Genomic DNA, 22387 nt, shown 5'->3' with positions numbered 1-22387 from the left:
TCACTGGGTAATGATTGCTGATCGCCATCGACCATGCGGCCGCTTTACCGGTGAGGAGGCTCATGACGAACGCAACCCTGGACCTATCGGAGGAATACGTGAGGGGCTGTTGGTCAAAAACTAACGAACACAGATGCAAAAACTGCCCACACAAGCCGGGTTCCCCCCCATAGCGTGGTGGGTGCGGAATGTTAGGCTCATGCAACGGAGAGGAAGCCGGAGCCGGCGGAGAGGCGAGGGGAACGTGGACGGATGCCGTAACCGCCGGTGAGACGGGGCGGTGAGCGCAAACCTGGTCTACACGTGCCTCGAGAAAGCGCAGGTTAACGGTAAGAGCGTTTATCGCTGACCTGATCTCATGGAGAACGCGATCGTGCGGGTCTACAAGCTGCCTCGAGTCTGAGGACGCCGGGGCTTGGGACTCGCTGTCTACGGGGTCCATTCTTGTGGCCGAGATATTCTGTTAGGGTCCGCGAACGCGGAAACAAGGTTGGACCTCACAACAGACAACAAACGACTGAAGGAAGCGTACATGGGTTTATTAAATACAAAACAAAAACACGCATTCGCGGCAAAAAGGGGAAATAACAAAACGGGTCCGTGACAGGAGGTCGACGGGGATCAATACACAAACGCGAGGGTAAACCAAGGTGCTAGACAGAGCCAATAAAACAACTAAAATACACTCACATACCTGCACAAGGTAGAGGCATACAAAACTAAAGCGACTGGCGACTAAAACCCACGGAGGGTGCGAAATTACCAAAGTAGCAAGTTACTCGAAATGCAAGGATGTCAAATGGCGACCAGCAAGAATCAATATCTCGGCGTCCTTCCAGTGGATCGCCTGCGTCTTTATACTGTTGTTGATGAGCTGCAGGTGTGACGTCGGGAACGCCCCCACAGTCGGCTCTGCAACAACACAAACTCTGACCAGGAGCAGAACGTGACACAAATAAGGTCATTTTTCACCTAAATCAAGAAAACATTGCTTTCAAATAATGTTTTGAACCATACATATTCTTGAATAAAGATTTCTGACAAGTTTTTTTTTTTTTTTTTTTTTTTTTAGGATTATGTATGATAATTTTTTGCTTAAAATAAGGCTTTTAAGCTTAATTTCAGCTGGCTATTTTTCTTCAAGAAATCTTGAGTGAAATACACTTAAAGTGCTGGCAGTTAATTTCACTTATTTCCAATAGATTCACACTGAAAACAAGGGAATTTAACTAGTTTTAAGGAGTTGTGTTTTTGCTGTGTAGTAATGTTATACGTTAGGAATGGCTTACTTTTAAAGCCATTTTTGTGCAATTTAGGTATTTACTCTAAGTAATTGTTGCCAAAAGTTTACCATTACACAGACAATGTCTTTATTTAGATGTTGGAATTTACTACTTGTACACATTTGATGTTGAAAAAAGAGCAGTAATATTTTTCCGCAGCAATATTTTCTCTTGTGTATACTTTAAAATTTTACATGAATCTTTTAATAGAATTATCGGCTTGACATTATCGGTTATCGTTTGGAACGAGGAGGAAATTATCGGTTATCGGTATCGGCTGAAAAATGCATCATCGTGCATCACTAGTTGTGAATCAACCTTAAGTTAAAAAGTTGTTAAAATTGCTCCTGTTATTGCAATACTTCCCTTCCGTCTACTTTCGACATGTGAAAGTTTTCAAACTGTTCATCATTTAAAGATTCAAGTCAAGATTTTGCCGATTCACGAGTTTTTTTTAGATAAGAAGTTACATAGGTTCGCTGGCAAGTTTTTCTACAACGGAGCCTTCCTAAGAAGTCTACTGCTTTAAGATGGCGGCTGTTTACTAACGTCGACGAGTCTATCATTTCGCATCTTGTTCTCCATACATTTGCCAACGCTGCCGTGCCTGTCATTTCGCATTTAGTTCTATATACGTACATGTGATATCTACTGTAGCATCATGTGGGCGTAGTTTGCAGGCTATCGGCTTCCGGTCAGGTATTAATGGAGCCAGCTAGCATCGCGTTTGCAACGGCGTCACAACTTCCTTCCCACCTCTCCATCCCCGCTCTGTTGTCTCATCTCCATGTGTCTGTGTCTCAAACTTTTCTCGCGTCATTCAACCAATGTAGTAACGCATAGTAACGCATGCCTATACAGCCTTAGTAACGGCGTTGCCAAGATGAGAAAAGTATGAATTAGATTATTCACCACAGAAAAAAATAACGCCGTTATTAACAACACTTGCCATCGTACCCAAAACAGGACCCAGCGGCTGACATCGGCGTCTAGACCGGAGGTGCACAAGAGGCCTTCTCATCGGGACGCCTGCTCTCCACGTCCACGTCTCACCATCACATGTCCTTAATATGCTAACATGTTCACGAATGGAGTATATAAGGAATGCGCCTGGCTGTAGGATTTTACTGATACTTGGGCTTTTCTGTAACTGCTCGGATTAGTCTAAGTGACACGTGGAATTCGGGCAGCGTGACCATATGACGTCACGGCCCTGCGACGTCAACAGCAATGGCGACCTACTCGTTCAAATGGATAGCAATAAAAAAGGACAGCAGGCTTCTGACAGCGCAGCATCCGATCGGGAGGCAGAAAAAATAAAAAAAGAGTGTATGGGTTCATTTGGAAGGGTGTTTCCGACCCACATCAATTAAAAACGTCAGGCGGAAGAGAGTGAAACGTCAAAAAAGGAACTCAAATGTTTGTGTAATTGTATGTTGTTCTAATATCCAAACAGTAATAAAGTGAATTGTTGTCTTTGATGCCGTTAGGCGTTTTTTAGTCAATGTTTGAAGTTAGATAGCAGAATACTCTGTTTAGGCGGAAATATCAGTGTCACAAACTTCCTCACTTCACAGTAAGTTTAGTTTCCACTTCCGCGGTTGTTATCAAATACCGTATTCACATAACTGAACATCACTGCAAAAACACACCTCCTTAAAACTACGTAGTTCAATTCCATTGTTTCCATTGGAAATCTACTAGAAATAAGTCCAATTATCTGCCACTGCTGGTATTGTGGCTTGGCCTCACCTGTCCTGGGAATTGTTGTCCGTTACGAGGTTCTTTGACAGTTCTTCGATGATCATCAGCATATAGAGTGGCTCGAATGGGCAGGGGCAGGGATGGGTGTTATAAATGTTCACGTCCAATAATTTCTTGCACACAGCAGTGACCAACCTGCGGTCGCTGCTTGACAGAGCCTGCACAGTGATTAGGACGGTTCAGGTATTATCATTCAGATGTCATGTACTTCATAACATCAGCCCTGTCCCATTTGTCATGATATGAATTTGCAATTTTGCCGCGGCACTACATGCTCTGGCTGTCCGACTCTAATGCAGCCCACCAGCAGAGCTTAAAAAAAAAATCCTCAGGGAAACCTTTGTAATATTATAGTAAAAATATTTAAAGTGCCTGTGACATGAAAAAGCATGTTTATTTCATAATACACGCGGTACTTTATGCTCCTGAATGAAATGGACCACTTGGATGTGTGAAGAAGCGATCGATATATTTATTCAATTTTTTGAATCCCGCGCTACGAAAATGCCAGACTTCCGGCTTCGGCCTTGCATTGAGGAAGAGGGCGCTGTGACGTGTGCGGTAGAAGGAGTCCTCTTCACTATACAGCCATACTGTTGTATTAGAAGGACTAAGGATTCAGCTGATTTTGCGTTTTAATTCATTTATTTTTCGCATCACGCCAGCCAAACGGCTGCAGAAAAAACTTGCAGGCTTGTGAGCCTTTTTGGGGTTTCAAAAGGTTCCCGTTCACTGGTGGCTAATGGCCAAAACAAGCCCTACTACTGTGGGACCATGGGACTTATGAGGAAGAGACTTATGAGGAAGAGAGTAAACATCATGTTTTGTATTATGTCAAATACTGGGATCATTTTACTATGTAGGTGGCTTGTATTTAGTGGCTGACATGCTCATTGTCCCCTCGGCCGACAACCGGCGGCTTGTCGTACATCCCCCCGCCGGAAGAGCACTATACTCGGCTTATTGCCCTCTTCATGTGCCCGGTGTTCTGTCAAATTTTCCAACCGATCAGAAATTGCAACTTTGTGTTAAAATAGCCATGAATACAGCGATTACAAAGTAAACACTACAAACTTTCTTTAAAGGACTACTTACGTTTGATGATGGATGGGCATGTAAAAAGCTCTCCTCATACACATAATGTCATGTTAGCTGCATAACAACTGCAGTCGCCCTCCTATGAGTCTCTCGCTGTTTAGGACTTCGCCTTGTAGTAATGCATTATTTTGCCATATTCGTGTTAACCATTTGGCAGCTACACCCACCTTCGACGTTGGCCGGTTTGTCCGGCGGTCATTGTCCAGCTGCTTCCCCGCAAACGAGCCTTCTGCCCTCAGCAGGGGAACGACGAGCTCTAATTTGTTTGCCGCCGGGCAGGTTGCCGATCGGTGAAGACAATCTACAACCCAGTCATCATGTAAAGTGAAATGATCCGGGCTAGTTATGTGTGATTTTCCGCTTTGAAGACTTTGAAATAAAGATGTGCCGATCGATCAGGTCCGATCACGTCATTTTCAAAGTATCGGAATTGGCAAAAAAATATCGGACATGCCTTTTATATATATATATATTTTTAAATCGTTTTCTAATTGTATATAGGCCAAACGTTACAGACAAAATGTCTTAGACTCATCCAGAGTAGTTTTTGCTTAAAGTAGAGCTATCAAATTTATTGCGTTAACGGCGGTAATTATTTTTCTTAATTAATCATGTTAAATAATTAACGCATGCGCTGCATGACCCACTCATGCATTGTCGCGTTCAATCTATAAAGGCGCCGTTTTACCAATATGTAGTGCTAAACAGCGTAAAATGCGCAGAGAGAATTTTGACAGGCTTTGGAGCCTTTTTTTATTTGGCTAAAGCCTTACATTCCCTCTCTCAGCAATTAAAATCAACGTGGGAGGCAATGTGAGGAAGAAAGGTGGAAGTTAAACATTTTCTTAACACCCTATGTTGTTTCCCAACGCAGAGAAGATATATCAATTGGTGCCCCTACGCACAGTCATGGTTGCACTTCCCATCATGCATTTGGGTTGAATGGCTGCAGTATCATTTACTGAAAGCTCAACAAATACACTATATGGCAATATTTAGTCACAATATACAAAGTCACATTTATCCTTTAAGAATTACAAGTCTTTCTCTCCGTGGATCCCTCTCACAGAAATAATAATGTTAATAATGTAAATGCCATCATGAGGATTTATTGTCATAATAAACAAATACAGTACTTATGTATGTACTGTATGTTGAATGTATATATTCGTCCGAGTTTTATTCAATTTTTTTCTTAATGCATTGCCAAAATGTATATGATCGGGAAAAATTATCAGGAATGATTGGAATTGAATCGGGAGCAAAAAAATAGCAATCGGATCGGGAAATATCGGGATCGGCAGATACTCAAACTAAAACGATCGGGATCGGACCGGGAGCAAAACAAAAACATAATCGGAACAACCCTATTTTGAAACATCACTCGGATCGGGTTAGCGTGTCGGCTAGCTGTCACGCCTATTGGTTTGTTTACATTCTCCGAAGCCGGGGAAGGGAAATGACATAAGCCCATCTTAGGTGGCATAAAATATCGTTTAGGAGGTGCGACAGTAAAGGTGAACTCAACAGTTTTGACCATTATGGAGTAATTTTGCCATGTCGTCCTGAATACAGTGGTACCTCTACATACGAATTTAATTCGTTCCAGGACCTTGTTTGTAAGTCGAAATGGTCGTATGTCGAGCAGGATTTTCCCATAGGAATACATTATAATTCCATTAATTCGTTCCAAAGCCTAAAAACATACACTAAATTCTTAATAAATACTGCTGGCACTGTTAAAAATGGCAATTAAACATAGAAAAACAAATAAGTTATAAATAAATAATTGAGAATAATATAATAAGAAGAAAAATAATTAATAATTATTCCTGTAAATAATGTAACGAATCGGATTCTAATATGGCGGACACTTTTTACTGTCCCTGAACGCACCGCGAAGATGACGTCTCAGTGAGATAGGTCGGTGCGGTAGAGATAATACTTTCGTTTTCTTGAGAGCAGTCAACTGCTCAAGACAATGGGCGTTTTGTGTTGGATAAGTTCTTAAATAAATGATAAAAACGTGACGAAGCTGGCGATTTCTTTGGCAATGTTACCACAATAATAATTGTCACCTTAACTTATAAATAGTGGCGAACGGTGGTCGGAAGAGGACCATGGAGCTGTATTGTTGAGCCAGTTCAGGGACGCGCACCCCAAGCTCATATTTTTCTATAACTTGCATCTTCATTTCAAAGGTAAGCATCACTTTTTTCCTTGTTTCTCCAACTGTATCAACTTTTTTTGAAAACTGTGTTGATTTCTCACACAAGAAAATCCACCTTGCGTTCGTTTGCACTGCTGTCATGTCGTCGTATTTCGAGCAACTCGTCGGATGTAGAAACAAATGGCGGCTCAAATTTTACGTCGGATGTCGAAAAGATCGTGTGTCGAAGTGATCGTATGTAGAGGTACCACTGTATATGTATTTTTATTATTTCATATTCCATTTAGCACAAGACTGTTATTTGTCATGACCATGCCATTTATTTAGCTATTGGGGAAAATACTGGAGTAGAGTGACTGAAACAATGACATTTTGCGGCTCTCTTCGTCGCGTTTTTTCTCATTCTGAATAATTCCCCCTCAATGGGCTGAATACTCTGACGTCATCCACCTGTTGGGAACGCTACAGCACCTATAATGTTGGGCGTGGCTAACCGGCAGATTAAAAGACTAATTTCTCGTTCTCATTTCTAATTTCTCGCGATTTCAGCGCTTTGCTATATTGTTGTATATTGTCGAATCGTCTCAAAATATGATTCTAATTCACATAATAATGCTATTTAAGACTTTTCTCCTGTCGTACGCACTTTAAGCAAACCTCATTTTACACTGCAATGTCAACAGCGCAAATTTTGTGAAATGGAAATAACTGATACATTTTGAACTAAGAGCAAAAATTGGCCGAGTAGTGTTTAAACCCTGAACCCAATACAAAATAACAGTTTAAAACTTGAGTTGTTGCAATTAACAACAGCGAACAGAGAAATGTCAAATACTCGTACATCAGCAGCAGCTGCCGTTCATTAAAGACAAAATATTTTGGCATAAAAGTGCGCATGTTTTAATGTGTGACTGTGTCCTGTATCACAAATCGGCCAAAAAATATTCCGTTTTGTTGACGTAAGAGTAAATATGTTGTGTGTTACCGTCTCCATAGCCTGCTTATATTCTTCCCACTGAATGAGCTGAAGGAGTTCCTCTTTCCTTCCCAAGTAGGCCTGATGTGCCTCCTGCTTCTTCCGCTCATCTTCGACAATGACTTCGACAATAGACTTTATATACTGTCGAATATGCTGCAGAAAACTGAAGAGGAAAAGAACGGTTTATCCAAAGGACAGAATAAGCTTTCCTCCACTAGGTGTAAATCACTGATTTGGTTTCCTTGAATAACTAATTGTCTACACCTACAGTGGGGCAAATAAGTATTTAGTCAACCACTAATTGTGCAAGTTCTCCCACTTGAAAATATTACAGAGGCCTGTAATTGTCAACATGGGTAAACCTCAACCATGAGAGACAGAATGTGGAAAAACCAGAAAATCACATTGTTTGAGTTTTAAAGAATTTATTTGCAAATCATGGTGGAAAATAAGTACTGTATTTGGTCAATACCAAAATTTCATCTCAATACTTTGTTATGTACCCTTTGTTGGCAATAACGGAGGCCAAACGTTTTCTGTAACTCTTCACAAGCTTTTCACACACTGTTGCTGGTATTTTGGCTCATTCCTCGATGCAGATCTCCGTTAGAGCAGTGATGTTTTGGGGCTGTCGTTGGGCAACACGGACTTTCAACTCCCTCCGCAGGTTTTCTATGGGGTTGAGATCTGGAGACAGGCTAGGCCACTCCACGACCTTGAAATGCTTCTTACGAAGCCACTCCTTTGTTGCCCCGGCTGTGTGTTTGGGATCATTGTCATGCTGAAAGACCCAGCCATGTCTCATCTTAAATGCCCTTGCTGATAGGAGATTTGCACCCAAATCTCTCGATACATGGCCCCATTCATTCTTTCGTTTACACAGATCAGTCGTCCTGGTCCCTTTGCAGAAAAACAGCCCCAAAGCATGATGTTTCCACCCCCCCACGCTTGACAGTAGGTATGGTGCAATTCAGGATTCTTTTTCCTCCAAACAAGAGAACCTGTGTTTCTACCAAAAAGTTGTATTTTGGTTTCATCTGCCCAAAACACTCCCAGTCCTCTTCCGGATCATCCAAATGCTCTGTAGTGAACCGCAGAAGGGCCTGGACGTGTACTTTCTTCAGCAGGGGGACACGTCTGGCAGTGCAGGATTTGAGTCCCTGGCGGCGCATTGTATTACTGATAGTAGCCTTTGGTACTGTGATCCCAGCTCTCTGTAGGTCATTCAATCGGTCCTCCCGTGTGGTTCTGGGATTTTTGCTCACCGTTCTTGTTATCATTTTGATGCCACGGGGTGAGGAGGGAGTTGAAAGTCCGTGTTGCCCAACGATGGCCCGAAAATATCACTGCTCTATAGGAGATGTACATGGAGGAATGGGGCAAAATACCAGCAACAATGTGTGAAAAGCTTGTTAAGTGTTACAGAAAACGTTTGGCCTCCGTTATTGCCAGCAAAGGGTACATAACAAAGTATTGAATTGAACTTTTGGTATAGACCAAATACTTATTTTCCACCAAGATTTGCAAATAAATACTTTAAAAATCAAACAATGTCATTTTCTGTTTTTTTCACATTCTGTCTCTCATGGTTTAGGTTTACCCATGTTGAAAATTACAGGCCTCTCTAATATTTTAAAGCGGGAAACTTGCACAATTAGTGGTTGACTAAATACTTATTCGCCCCACTGTAATTGAAATTCCCCTGCCACCATCACCTGTACAATTTGGTGAAATCTTTCAAAGAGGGGGAAAAGACATCAAATATCCATAGATTCATATTCTCCTCGGCCAATTCTGTTGCTGAAGTGCCAGACAATGGCCAAACATCTGACAAAATACTACCATTAGCACAAACACCTGAGATCAATTCAACCAATAGGTTTTCAGTTTTCTGTATGACGTGACTAAAATGCCATGGGCGGTTTGTAAATATTGTCATTAGAATGACTGTTGTTTGCATGTCAGACAAACATGATTTAACATTGCTCAATGAAAGCAGTTTTTAAAGAATGGATATTCAGCACTTTACAGGTCGTAGTACCCATCTGTGTGAAGCAAATTAGCTGACACTGAAGAGGCGAGTCTATTCTTTTTTGTGAAATGGATCAGACGTCTGACTTCAGCCTCGATCATAGGCCTGATGTCACTCTCCAGCTGACACATTGGTCCAAAAAATGGTTCGCTCTCATCTTCTTTGCCTACAAAAAAAAGTTACAACAACGCCAATGTCTTTCTCATACGAGCGAATACAAGAAAATAGAATGTATAATTGATCTTTAATGCCCATTTTGCAAGAATGTCTTTTTCAAGCTACAGTGTATCACCAAAGTGAGTACACCCCTGGCATTTCTGCAGATATTTAAGCATATCTTTTCATGGGACAACACTGACAAAATGAGACTTTGACACAATGAAAAGTAGTCTGTGTGCATAGATAATAGAGTTCATTTATTTTCCCCTCAAAATGTAGCCATGAATATCTAAACCCCTGGAAACAAAAGTGAGTACACACCCTAGTGAAAGTTGTCAATATTAACATACAACATGTCAACTGTCAATATTATGTGTGGCCACCACTATTATCCAGAACTGCCTTTACTCTCCTGGGCATGGAGTTGACCAAAGCTTCACAGGTTGCCACTGGAATGCTCTTTCACTCCTCCATGACGACGTTGCGGGTCTGCCGGCCATTTCAGACTTTGCACACCTCCACCTTCTGCTTGGGGATCCCCCAAAGATGTTCTATTGGGTTCAAGTCTGGAGACATGCTTTGCCAGTCAACCACCTGTACACTCAGCCTCTTCAGTAAAGCAGTGGTCATCTTGGAGGTGTGTTTGGGGTCATTGTCATGCTGGAACACTGCCCTTTGGCCCAGTTTCTGGAGGGAGGGGATCATGCTCTGCTGCAATATTTCACAGTACATTTTGGAGTTCATGTTCCCTCTGTGGAATGCAACTCTCCAACACCTGCAGCACTCATGCAGCCTCAGACCATGACATTCCCACCACCAGGTTTGACTAGGCATGACACACTTATCTTTGTACTCCTCACCTGGTCGCTGCCACACATGCTTGAGACCATCGGAACCAAACAAACTAATCTTCGTCTCATCAGACCATAGGACATGGTTCCGGTAATACATGTGCTTTGTTGATGTGTTTTCAGCAAACTGTTTCCGGGCTTTCATGAATGTCATCTCTGGGGTGACATTAGAGTGTAGAGTGCGGCGTATTGTCTGAGCACTAACATGCTGACCCCCCACCTCTTCAATCTCTGCAGCAATGCTGACAGCACTCCTGCGACGATCTTTCAAAGAAAGCATTTGGATGTGACGCTCAGCATGCGAGCTCATCTTCTTTGGACAACCAACCCAGGCCTGAGTGGACCCTGCTCTTTTAAAACGCTGGATGAGCTTAGCCAATGTGCTGCAGCTAAGGTACAGGGTGTTGGCAATCTTGTTGTAGCCTTGGCCATCTTCATGTAGCACAACAATACATCTTCTAAGATCCTCAGAGAGTTCTTTGCCATGTGGTGCCATGTTGGAACTTTCAGTGACCAGTATGAGAAAGTGTGAGAGCTGCACTATAAATTTGAACACACCTGCTCCCTAAGCACACCTGGACCTAGTAACACTAAAGAATCTATGACATTTTGGAAAGAAAATGACAAGCAGTACTCAATTTGGACATTTAGGGATGTAGTTTCGAAGGGTTGTACTCACTTTTGTTGCCAGGGGTTTAGATATTAATAGCTATGTTTTGACGGGAAAATAATTTAACTCTATTATGTAAGCTACACACAGACTACTTTCATTGGGTCAAAGTGTCATTTTGTCAGTGTTGTCCCATTAAAAGATATTTAAGTATATCTGCAGAAATGCAAGGGGTGTACTCACTTTCGTGATACACTGTATTTTAGTTGGTTCTTCCTGCCTGCCTGTCCAAAAGTGGAACCTGGTTAATACTTGGCCGACTGGTCCCAGTTTAAATACCAGACATTTGAATATAAAGCCCTGATAGGCCATTGGCAGCTGGGTGTCAGTGGGCAAAAGTTTATCATCAAGGACCTTGCACGGGTATACATGTAAACCCAGTAACACATCCGAAACGTCAACATCGTGTGAGCCATGCCGCCGCGACAACGCACCAGTGATGCTCGGCGTCAATTTCCATAGGACTCGTTTTACGAGGAGCGCGTCTGTGGAGCGGCTCGATCGGTTCACGAGAGGATTTCAAGATCGCGTGATTGTAGCGAGTATTTAAAGTGCCTGTGACACGAAAAAGCGTGTTTATTTCATAATACACGCGGTATTTGATGCTCCTGAATGAAATGGACCGCTTGGATGTGTGTGGAAGCGATCGCTATATTTATTTAGTTTTTTTAATCCCGTGCCATGAATATGAGTGACTTCCGGCAACAGTCTCGAGTGGAGAGAGAGGGCGCTGTGACGTGTACGGAGGAAGGAGTCCTCTTCACTATACAGCCATACTGTTGTATGAGAAGGACTAAGGATTCAGCTGTTTTTGCTGATTAATACGTTTATTTTTCTCATCACGCTAGCCAAACGGCTGCAGAAAAATCTTGCTGTACGAGGGAGAGGCGTGTGCGCCTTTTTGGGGTTTCAAAAGGTTCCCATTCACCGGTGGATATTGGCCAAAACAAGCCCTACTACTGTGGGACCATGGGACTTACGAGGAAATGAGTAAACATCGTGTTTTGTATTATGTCAAATACCGAGATCATTTTAATATGTAGGTGGCTTGCATTTTGTGGCTGACATGCTCCTTGTCCCCTCGGCCGACGACCGGCGGCTTGTCGCACAAAACCCCACCGCCAGGAGAGCACTACACCCCCCCCCCCGGGTTATAGTGTACACACAGCTTCCAGTAAATTGAAATTTCCGGACATTTACAGGACTTACCACGCTTGAACATTTCATCAATTCTCTTGTCGATCTCCTTAGCAGCAGGTAGGACAATGCTTTGGAAACTATCAGTGCAAGCAGCCTCAATCGGACCAGGTTCCTAGTGGCAGAGAAAGCACTGGCATCATATCAGGTCGAAACGTAACCATGTTCTTGGTAGTAATACCTGATGGTTTACCCTAACACAGATGGTGATTTAAATTAGTTCTCTGGTGCAATAGTACAGTGGTACCTCTACATACGAAGTTAATTCGTTCCAGGACTTTGTAAGTCAAAATGGTTGTATGTTGAGCAGGATTTCCCCATAAGAATACATTATGATTCCATTAATTCATTCCACAGCTCGAAAAACCTACAGTAAATCCTCAATCAATACTGATGTTACTTTTGCAAATATCAATAACAAAGAGCAAAACAAATTAATTATGAATAAAAATGGGAATAATAATTGCAATTATAACTAGGTCAGCAAGGAGGCCTGAACGTGCCCTCATAGTTAGGCGCAACTCGGACTTCACTCAAACTCGGACAGCATGCAGGTCGGGGTGTTGGCAGATCACTCCCCCAGTCATCTAATGAGAACCTAACATGCTTGAAACTTGCCTCTTTTTTTGGGGATGAGAAATAAATTCACACACCTAGGAGAAAAAACCCGTTTTGTCGAGTACTTCAAAAGAGGAGGCTGTGCAGCGACGCCCTATTCAAAACCAAAATTCATTCATTCATTCATTTTCCATGCCGCTTTTCCTCACGAGGGTCGCGGAGGTGCTGGAGCCTATCCCAGCTAACTACGGGCAGTAGGCAGGGGACACCCTGAACTGGTCAAAACCAAAATGAATGTTGTAATTGGGCCAATCCGACTAAGTGTGCCAAATTCCGTGGTTCTGTAAGCTGCCTAAGTCCCTGAAAAAATATACTTCCTTTTAATGGCGAACAAAGGGTCATCAAGGCAACAGACAGAGACATGTGGACATGGACCTAAAGATGTAATATTGTAAAAAATCTTGAAACTACAATGACAAACCTAAAAAGAACTGGACTTATGTAGGTAACATGACTTTCTGTTGCCACTAGTTGGCGCTGTAGGGTTGATACAAATGACTCCTACAGGACCATTCAGGGTACGACTCTCACCAAGCGCGGGAAGCTTGGCGCAGATATGTTGTATGTCTGCCAAGTTATGACTGTTCAGAATTTGTGGCTAGACAAGATGACTACGGTCTTTCACTGTCCTGCTTCAACCAAACTTCAATATTTTTCATGAGGTACCTGAACACATGTCTTAAAGCTCACCTGAAACAGGTTAGAGGTCAATTGATTTTTTCCCCTTCCAGCAGGAACCGGTCTCGTGAGGAAGACCGTTTTCTGCTCCCAGCAGGGGGCGCCAGACCTATTGGGTAGTATTTCAATGCAGTTGTCTTCAGAGTGGGATACCTCACATACATGCCAGATATGGTAAAGTCAAAGTTGAATGAGGGAGTTATTAATCATTTTCTGAATATGGTGTTTTGCCAAATGGCCGAATTTGGCCCCCCGCCCAGGTCAGGCCAATGAATGAAAACACATCATTTTGACAACTTAAGATCTCATATGTCTCATGAGCAGTCTCACCAATGTTGAGGCACCAAGTTCTCAAATGTGCACCCTGTAAATCGATTAAAAATTCAATATAACTGATTTCCTGTTGGGTTGGCAGTTTTGCACAACATATCGACTCCCCGAATTTCATCGCTCTGCATTGAAAAAACCTAATATGAGAGGCCTTTTTGAAAAATTCAAGGGGGCGCCACTGAGCCAATTAATTAATTTTTTTTAACATTGCAAAATTATGAAAATTTACACTAAGCCGCATGTATGTGCAAATTTTGGTGAGTTTTCGAGCATGTAAAGACATCAAATTCTGCGCCGCTTAGTGCTCCGGCCCTAATAATAATAATAATGATAATAATAATAATCAATAATCTCTAATGAGAACCTAGCATGCTTGAAACCAGCCTCTTTTTTTGGGATGAATAAATTCACACACAAGGAGAAAAAAAATCTATTGTGGAGTACTTCAAAATAGGAGGCACTATTGAGGTGTGAGGCCACGCCCTTATTCAAAACAAAAATGCAGATATTTTATATGTCTGCCAAGTTATGACTTAAGAATTTGTGGTGGGACGAAATGGCTACGGTCATTTTCACTTTCCTGTTGGACCCCTCTGTTTCAATGAAACCTCAACATTTTTCATTAGGCACCTGAACACATGTCTTAAGGCTCCCCTGAAACAGGTTTGAGGTCAATAGATTTTTTTTCCCCTGAAGGAGGAGCCTATCTTGTACATACATACATGCCAAATATGAAATAAATTGAACCTTGTTTAAAGGAGTTTTTAGTCATATATCACGAATTTATCGTTTTCCCCAAAAAATGGCCGACTTTGACACCCCGCCCAGGTCAGACCCATGAATGAAAACGCACCATTTTGAAAACTTACGATGTCACATGTCTCCTGAACGGTCTCACTAATTTTGAAGACGATCTAACTAACTCCCTCTGCGACATGGTCTCAAATGTGCAACATGTAAATGGATAAAAACTTCACATTCAATCAAAAATATCCTTTCCTGTCGGGTTTGTAATATGGGTGCAAGAGACTTTTTGGAGCAGTTTTGCACAAGGTATCGACGAATTTCATCACTCTGCGTTGAAAAAACCTAAATGGAGAGGAATTTTTAAAAATTTAAGGGGGCGCCACTGAGCCATTTTGTTACATTTTTTTGCAACGATGAAAAATTATCAAAATGTACGCAAAGCTGTGCAAAGTTTTCGAGCATGTTCAGGCCTCCAAATTGGCCATTTTCATTTGCCCAGAAAAAAAATTCTTTGCATTACAACAGGGCCTTCGAACACTTAGTGCTCGGGCCGTAGTAATAATCCTTTGCATTACAATAGGGCCTTCGCACGCTTAGTGCTCAGGCCTTAATAATAATAATACCTGTAATAATGTAACGAATCGGGTTCTAATGTAGCTGACTTTTTTTGCTGTACCTGAACACACCGCGTGGCTGACTTGATAGTTTCACTTTTGTTCACTTGCTGCGGGGGGCACTAGGCGTGTTGTGTTGCAAAAGTAAAGACTGGCGAACGGAAAAGGATCGTCATAGACCGTCTACAAATGTATTGTTGAGCGAGCCATATCACGGATGCGCACCCCACGCTCATATTTTTCTATCATATCCAGGGGTGCACATACTGTAAGTGGTCCGCATGCGTACTGGACGTAGACAAACGCGCTGGCCCTCAACGGCTTCCATACGCTTTTGCGTACCGATGGCTGACCACTGCATTTGCGGCGGACACGAGAAAATAACTTCTCAAAATGTCGAGGAGGCATGCCCCACTGAGTAATTATTTCCGTGTTCCCCCACCCCCGCCAAAAGACAGACAGACGACAGAGATGTCACCGGAGCTACCGAAATAAAGGACTTTTGCTGAAAAGTGGCTGCAGGAGGTACAATGGCTAGAAGCAAATGATGCTCGCACGGAAATGCGGTACAAAATGTGCCGCGAGAATCGCAATGTCGCTGATAAGAGCAGCGCATTTTATGTAGGGTCAAAGAATTTCAGCCATCCAAACTTTGAAAAGCATGAAAAAAACAGATCATGTGGCAATTAAGCAAACTATCGATGTCAGACAGGACCCCACTCGGCCATATGGACAAGTGGCGGAATAAAGGTAATGAACAGCGCCATGCACTGACAAACGTGTTTTTGCTCGCATTTTACAAAGCTAAACATGCATGTTCAATGAGGTCTCATGAGGAGGACATCCCACTTTTACAAAGGCTTGGAGTTTTAATGTGGGAGCCGCATAATGCCCTTTATTTTGAATTGGTGCTTTTATGTTTATTTCTTTACATTTCACTTCAAAGTAATGGCAATTTTGTTGTGCCAGTTGTTGTTAACAAAGCATTAATTGTTCATATAATTAATTAAAGTTAATTGGTTCTAAGTAAAGCTTGTCATAATTTTATCGTATCAGGTGGGCCGGCTCTCAAGCTCAATGAGGACCAAGTCACATCTCCAGGTCCTCCTCTGAGAACCTGGGCAAAAAAAATATGTGCATCCCTGCTCATATCTATCTTCATGTCAGTGTTTTTTTCCCTTTTTTTTCACCACCTCCACTAACATTGTTAGAACCCGTGTTGATTTCTCTCACAAGAAAATCTGCCATGTGTCCATCTTGCGGGAAAACAAAGAAACTGCAGTGATGTCATAGATTGTCATATTTAGAGCATGTCGTCGCATGTAGAAACAAATGACGAGTCAAATTTTACGTCGAAATGATCGTGCGTCGAAGCGATCGTGTGTCGAGGTACCACTGTAGCTTGTGTTGGCTGTGTCAGTCCAATCAATTGGTGAGATGTGGGATTTCTCTTCAGAAAGCTTACTAAATACAGTATACGCAAACTGTGTTACACTGCAATGAATTCTGTCCCCATTTCTGAAGGATATGTTTTTGTTCCCAATGCTCAGTCAACACATGTTCTACTTGGGCTATTACGGATCTTGGCATGGCTCCGATTTGTCCTGGTAGCTCAGTTAACTCTTCCTGCTGGCCTTGGGGAAGTAACACTTGCTCCGAATCTGTACTCACCTCTGGAAATCCAGAGTGACTTCGACCGTGATCCATCAGGGGGAGCAGCGGGGTCCGGTTAAGCGGCACTAAGTGTCGGGTAGGCTGGCCGACTATAAGTCCGAGATAAGGGTTGGAATACCTCGGTCTTGCACCCCTACTGCGCCCAGCTATGGCAGCGTACGGTGTTTTGGCTTTGGTGTGAACCCAAATGCAGGGAAAGGGAGCCCATTAAGGCCAAACAAAAATAAACAAAGTACAAATCAAGATTATGGAGATTCAAAAAACACAGAAGCAAACAAAACCCAGGTTACTAACGAAGGGCTGGCTATCAAAAACTTACTGAGAGGAACACGAGGGCTTGGACAGAGAAAACGGACGAGAACAGATACTGACGTGCACATGGACAGTGTTGCGACGAAGACTCAGCAAAAATGGGGAGTTTATATACACATAGACAAGGGGTAACGAGACAACGAGGATCAGGTGGGTGACACAGGAGGGTGCAGTTTGGATAATACACAAGGAGAAGGCACAACAGGTGAAATCAAAGGGCAAACACAGGGACAAGTCACACTCAAACCGACCAGCAGAGGTAGCAGTTTTGCCACCACGGCGACCCCATTGGTAAGTGATTTTTCTCTTCCCAATAACTCAATCAAAGATCGGAAAATTAATCACATCTGTTGCATTTCACAAACCTTGCCTGTATTGCAATGGGGATCATACAACTGAATCATGTGGCGTGTTTAAGCATATAGCTAACAAGGAGAAAGTTGAATTCCTCAAAAGTCCGAGGCTTGTGTTACGGGTGTCTGTTGAAAGGTCATATGAGTAAGGACTGCAAGGAGAAAGTTGAATTCCTCAAAGTCTGAGGCTTGTGCTATGGGTGTCTGTTGAAAGGTCATATTAGTAAGGACTGCCGTAAGCATATGAACTGTCCAAAGTGCCAACAAAGGCACCCGCGTATTTTACACATTGAAGTGGATAAGAAAGCTCAGACGGAAAGTGCACTCTTGCTGCCGTTCCTGTGCAAGTGAAGCTGTCAAGAGGAAGCCGTATTATACAAATGTATGCCGTCTTAGACCCTGGTGTCTCTGCTACGTTCTGCACTGAAGCACTGATGAAAAAGTCCAAATTAACTGGAAAGAAATTGTATATCCTCCTCAAAACTTTGGGTCTGGAAATGCCTGTTACCAGTTACAGGATTTTTGGACTAGAGGTTACTGGGCTTAACTGCAGCCTATTCCTGGATCTGCCAGTTACTTACACCCTGAACAACGTCCCTGTAACTAAAGATAACGTTCCCAAAGAACATGGAAGTCAGGAAATGGCCATATCTGAACGATGTTGTAGTAACCAAAAGCGACGCAGATGTGAAGCCACTAATCAGAGTAAATGCTACAAAAGCACTTGGACCATGGCGAATCATAAAATGGACCATACGGAGAGCAGACTCTTCTTGGCTGGGTGGTTAATGGTCCACTCCGTAACAGAATCACCAGCACAGACAGGCATGGCCGTCCGAATGTGAGTGCCAATCGAATCTCTTCTCAAACTTTGGAAGAGATTTTGGTTAAGCAGTCCACCCAGGAATTTACAGAGTAGCCTTATGACAGAACCTCTTAATGGATTGGAGCAAAAACCCGCACCCACTGCGCCCCTTTGTGGAATACTTTGCCCACACCTGGTTTATATGCGAAGATTCAGTCTTCTGGACAGACAGTACAACTGTTCTGAGGTATATCAAAATAGCGTCACAAGATTTCAAACATTTGTGGCCAACACAGTTACCATCATTCGGGACATATCCAAGGCGTCACAGTGGAGACACATCAGCTCAGGCATCAATCCCGCAGATGATGTTTCAAGAGGCCAGGAAGCTGGCCTGCTTCAATTCACAAAAGAAAGAAATGATGTCCAGGCTTCATCTCCCAGCCAGAAGCACAGTGGCCTAGTCTGACACAGGACTTTGGGAAGATCGCCGCCGCCGCCGCCGAAGTGAGAAACCAATTGTCTGGCTTCCGCACACTGGTGGCGGACGAGAAGAGTGCCACAAACAGGTTCATTGAACACTTCGGAAAATTGACCTGCTTAAAAAGAGCTGTGGCCTGGATCCTGAAATTTAGGGGCAGTTTACATAGCGACGCTCCAAGAATACTACAAATTTCATGTTTGCATGGATATGGTTCCGTCTCCGTTCGAAAAATGTTGCAATTCCGTGTGAAGACTATGTAAAATTTATCCCAACCCTGAGGGGGCAGTGCAGATTTACAAAGCGACAGCCAGTTATGCACTTCCTTGACACCATCCACCTCCTCAGCCCGGAAGACAACATAGCCACTCACTCCAAGTAATGGCATTTTTCTTTTGCTCCAAAATGCACAAAAATTCAAATACTAAACATATTCAAATTATAAATATTATAAAAACAGTAAATTAAAGCCGGAATTCTACAGTGTTAGCTGTTTTTAATGTTTAGCAACAGCGCTACGCGCGCCCAAATTGACGTGTGCGAGTGCTTACGTCATCGGCACGAGAGCTTGGTTGCGGAGCAAGGCGTGCAATCGAATCTTTTCACTTTGGAGCCCGGAATCAAAGGTTTGCATCTTGGCGTTCCGTTTTCGCTGTCACCATATAAAGGCGAGGCCATTATGCAACACAATTGTTGCGTCTTGGTGTCGCAGCGTCACAATGTAAACGGGCCCTTAGAAAGCTCCTTCAGTTGTGCAAGGAAAGAGCCAGAGTGCTAAAGTCAGCTTGGGTACAGATGGATCATAGTAACAAAGCACAAAGGATGAAGAAGTTTTCACTGTCATCATATAAAGGCGAGGCCATTCTGCAACACTATTGTTGCGTCTTGGGTGTCACAGCCTCACCATGTAAACGGCCCCTTAGAAAGCTTCAGTCCTTGTGCCAGGAAAGAGCCAGAGGGCAAAAGTCAGTTCGGGCACAGGTGGATCATAGTGACAAAACAAAAAAGTGAAAAGACAAGCTGACCATTCAAAGCCAAACCGTTGAAAACATGGCCTGTGCAGAAGCTGTGGTGCGCTTTGAACAGACCCACAGCTTTGATGATGAGATAACTGCACTAAATACAGGAACAACAGTCAAAAAGTGCAGCTGAATTGACAGACCTGACCCTGTGCTTGTCAATGGTGTGCTGAGGATAGGAGTAAGACTAAGCAGATCTGCATTGCCAGAAGAGGTGAAGCATCCATCAGTCCTGCCCAAAAGTGGACATGTGTCTAGGCTCATATTCACTCATGCGTTGACCGGACATGTCGAGAGAAATCGCATGCTGTCCAGGCTTTGACGTCACTATTGGATTCTGAAAGCCAACTCTTAGGCGAGAGCCATAATTCAGCAATGTCATGTTTGCCTTAGTCAGCGTGGTAAAATAAGGGAGCAGATAATGTCTGACCTTCGGGCCCTACTTCGGGCCCACCAAAGGTAAAGTGAAAAAGGCATTTGGTTCCTTTTCACATGTCTGAACTGCCGAGCCATCCAACTGCAGGTGGCCCATTCTCTGGACACTGATTCATATATTCATGGCCTTCTACAATTTATTTACCGAAGAGGTCAAGTGAAGGAAATCAGCAGTAGAAAGATTGAGAAGGTTCCACTTCAAGAGGCTATATCATGGGAATTTTACGGGCTTTAATCACACAACTTGATTGACTTTGATTAGCCGTGAGAACTGAACAACACAGATGAATATATGCACAAAGTCAAATCATTTTCACACAGAGAAAGAAAACACAACATGTCTACATAATTACACTAACTAACAGAAAATAACAGATTTACTAAGTCAAATAACACAAACTAAATGACCTAATTGGCCGCTTTTACTCCCAGAGGAAATGAGTTCACCTTCAATCCTTCAATGCACTTTACCCTTTTTTCTTGTTGCTCTTAATCAGAGGTTTCGACGAGTTGTCTGCACGCTTAATAGCGACCACTGTCAACTCGCGTCTGTGAACTTTAGTTCCCACCCCATATCAAAGAAATGAAATGCCTATTAATATTACTACGGGGTTTTCCTGTGTGGAAATACAGATTTTAGCCCCGCCCAGATTGGTTGGTGGATATTTCGGGAACAATATCAGGTCACTTACGATTAATTTGGAGACATTTGGGGTACATGGCCAGGTCATAACAGGTCATTTGAAGACATGTCCAGGTCATTTGAAGACATGTCCAGGTCATAACAGGTTATTTGGGGGACATGTCCTGGTCATAACAGGTCATTTGGGGACATTAGGTGGGCATGTCCTGGTCATATCAGGTTATTTTGGGGACATTTGGGGGGGGGGGGGGGGGGTCCTGGTCATATCAGGTTATTTGGGGGGCGTGGCCTGGTCATATGAGGTCATTTGGGGACATTCGGGGGGGAGGGGGTTAGTCACGTCCTGGTCATATCATGTAATTTGGGGACATTTGGAGGAATCTCCTGGTCATAACAGATCATTTGGGGACATGTCAGGGTCATAAAAGGTCATTTGGGGACATTTAGGGGACATGTCCTGGTCATATGAGGTCATTTTGGGACATTTGGGGGTCCTGGTCATACGAGGTCATTTTTGGACATTTGGGGGGCCTGGCCTGGTCATATCAGCTCATTTGGGGACCGACCTGGTTATATCAGGTCATTTGGGGGGCGTGACCTGGTCGTATCAGGTCATTTGGGGGACATGTCCTGGTTATATCAGGTCATTCGGGAACATTTTGGGGGCGTGTCCTGGTCATATCAGGTCATTTGAGGGCGTGTCCAGGTCATATCATGTCATTTGGGAGACACGGCCTGGTCATATCAGCTCATTTGGGGGACATTTGGGGGCGTGTCCAGGTCATATCAGGTCATTTGGGGACAGGCCTGGTCATATCATGTCATTTGGGAGACACGTCCTGGTCATATCAAGTCATTTGGGGACATTAGGAGGACATGTCCTGGACATAACTGGTCATTTGGGGACATTTGAGGGGCGTGGCCTGGTCATATCAAGTCATATGGGAACATTTGGGGGGGGGGGGGGTCCTGCTCATATCATGTAATTTCAAATGAGTTTATCAATAGTAGACGTAACATTCATTCATTTGCTGCAAACCCTCCCACTTCAAATTAGCGCCATCAATGGCAGAAACTAGGTAAAGAGTTGACATCGAACAGATGACTTAATTTGAAAGTCAGTGTGTTGACTTTGACGGGAACGTCGCCCCTTCCAACATGGCCGCCTGCCCTGAGGCATAGAGACTTTTACTTGTCCTGCACTGTAAAGGGAGACGCTCCACAATTTCATTGCACAACTGTATAGACTAATCAGAGTAGAGATTTGTGTATGTCGCCCTCAAGTGGAGGCAGCCATAAATGGAGTGTTGAAACGCCTAAATTAACAGCGTTGTGTCATTGATGCAGACTTGATTTAATGTGGATTTCCAAGTAATGCAACCAGGATAACACATGGTGTCACGAAAGTGTGTGGACTCAAGTGAAGTACCAGTCTGGATTTTAAGTAATCTGAATTAAAAAAAAAAAAAAAAAAA

At 43.1% G+C, this 22387-nt stretch overlaps 1 protein-coding gene across 7 annotated transcripts in view; it reads right to left on the bottom strand.

The window, feature by feature from the left end:
• Nucleotides 1-20854, bottom strand: part of LOC130914381 (enhancer of mRNA-decapping protein 4-like) — a 28829-nt gene extending 7975 nt beyond the window's left edge. Inside the window, exons 1-7 of one of the 7 annotated variants that reach the window (XM_057833508.1) lie at nucleotides 20717-20854; nucleotides 16862-17034; nucleotides 12216-12318; nucleotides 9336-9492; nucleotides 7301-7457; nucleotides 3036-3205; nucleotides 454-912 (exon numbers count right to left, since the gene is read on the bottom strand). In XM_057833508.1, coding sequence (XP_057689491.1) covers nucleotides 720-912; nucleotides 3036-3205; nucleotides 7301-7457; nucleotides 9336-9492; nucleotides 12216-12318; nucleotides 16862-16897 — 816 coding nt within the window. In that variant the 5' untranslated portion in view covers nucleotides 16898-17034; nucleotides 20717-20854 and the 3' untranslated portion in view covers nucleotides 454-719. The other 6 variants (XM_057833509.1, XM_057833510.1, XM_057833512.1 and 3 more) reach the window with 6 other exon arrangements.
• Nucleotides 20855-22387: the final 1533 nt, after the last annotated feature.

Source organism: Corythoichthys intestinalis, chromosome 4 (assembly GCF_030265065.1).
Source record: "Corythoichthys intestinalis isolate RoL2023-P3 chromosome 4, ASM3026506v1, whole genome shotgun sequence".
Taxonomy (NCBI): domain Eukaryota; kingdom Metazoa; phylum Chordata; class Actinopteri; order Syngnathiformes; family Syngnathidae; genus Corythoichthys; species Corythoichthys intestinalis.
Note: the sequence above shows the minus strand (reverse complement) of the source record. Positions and strands in the feature narration are given on the sequence as shown.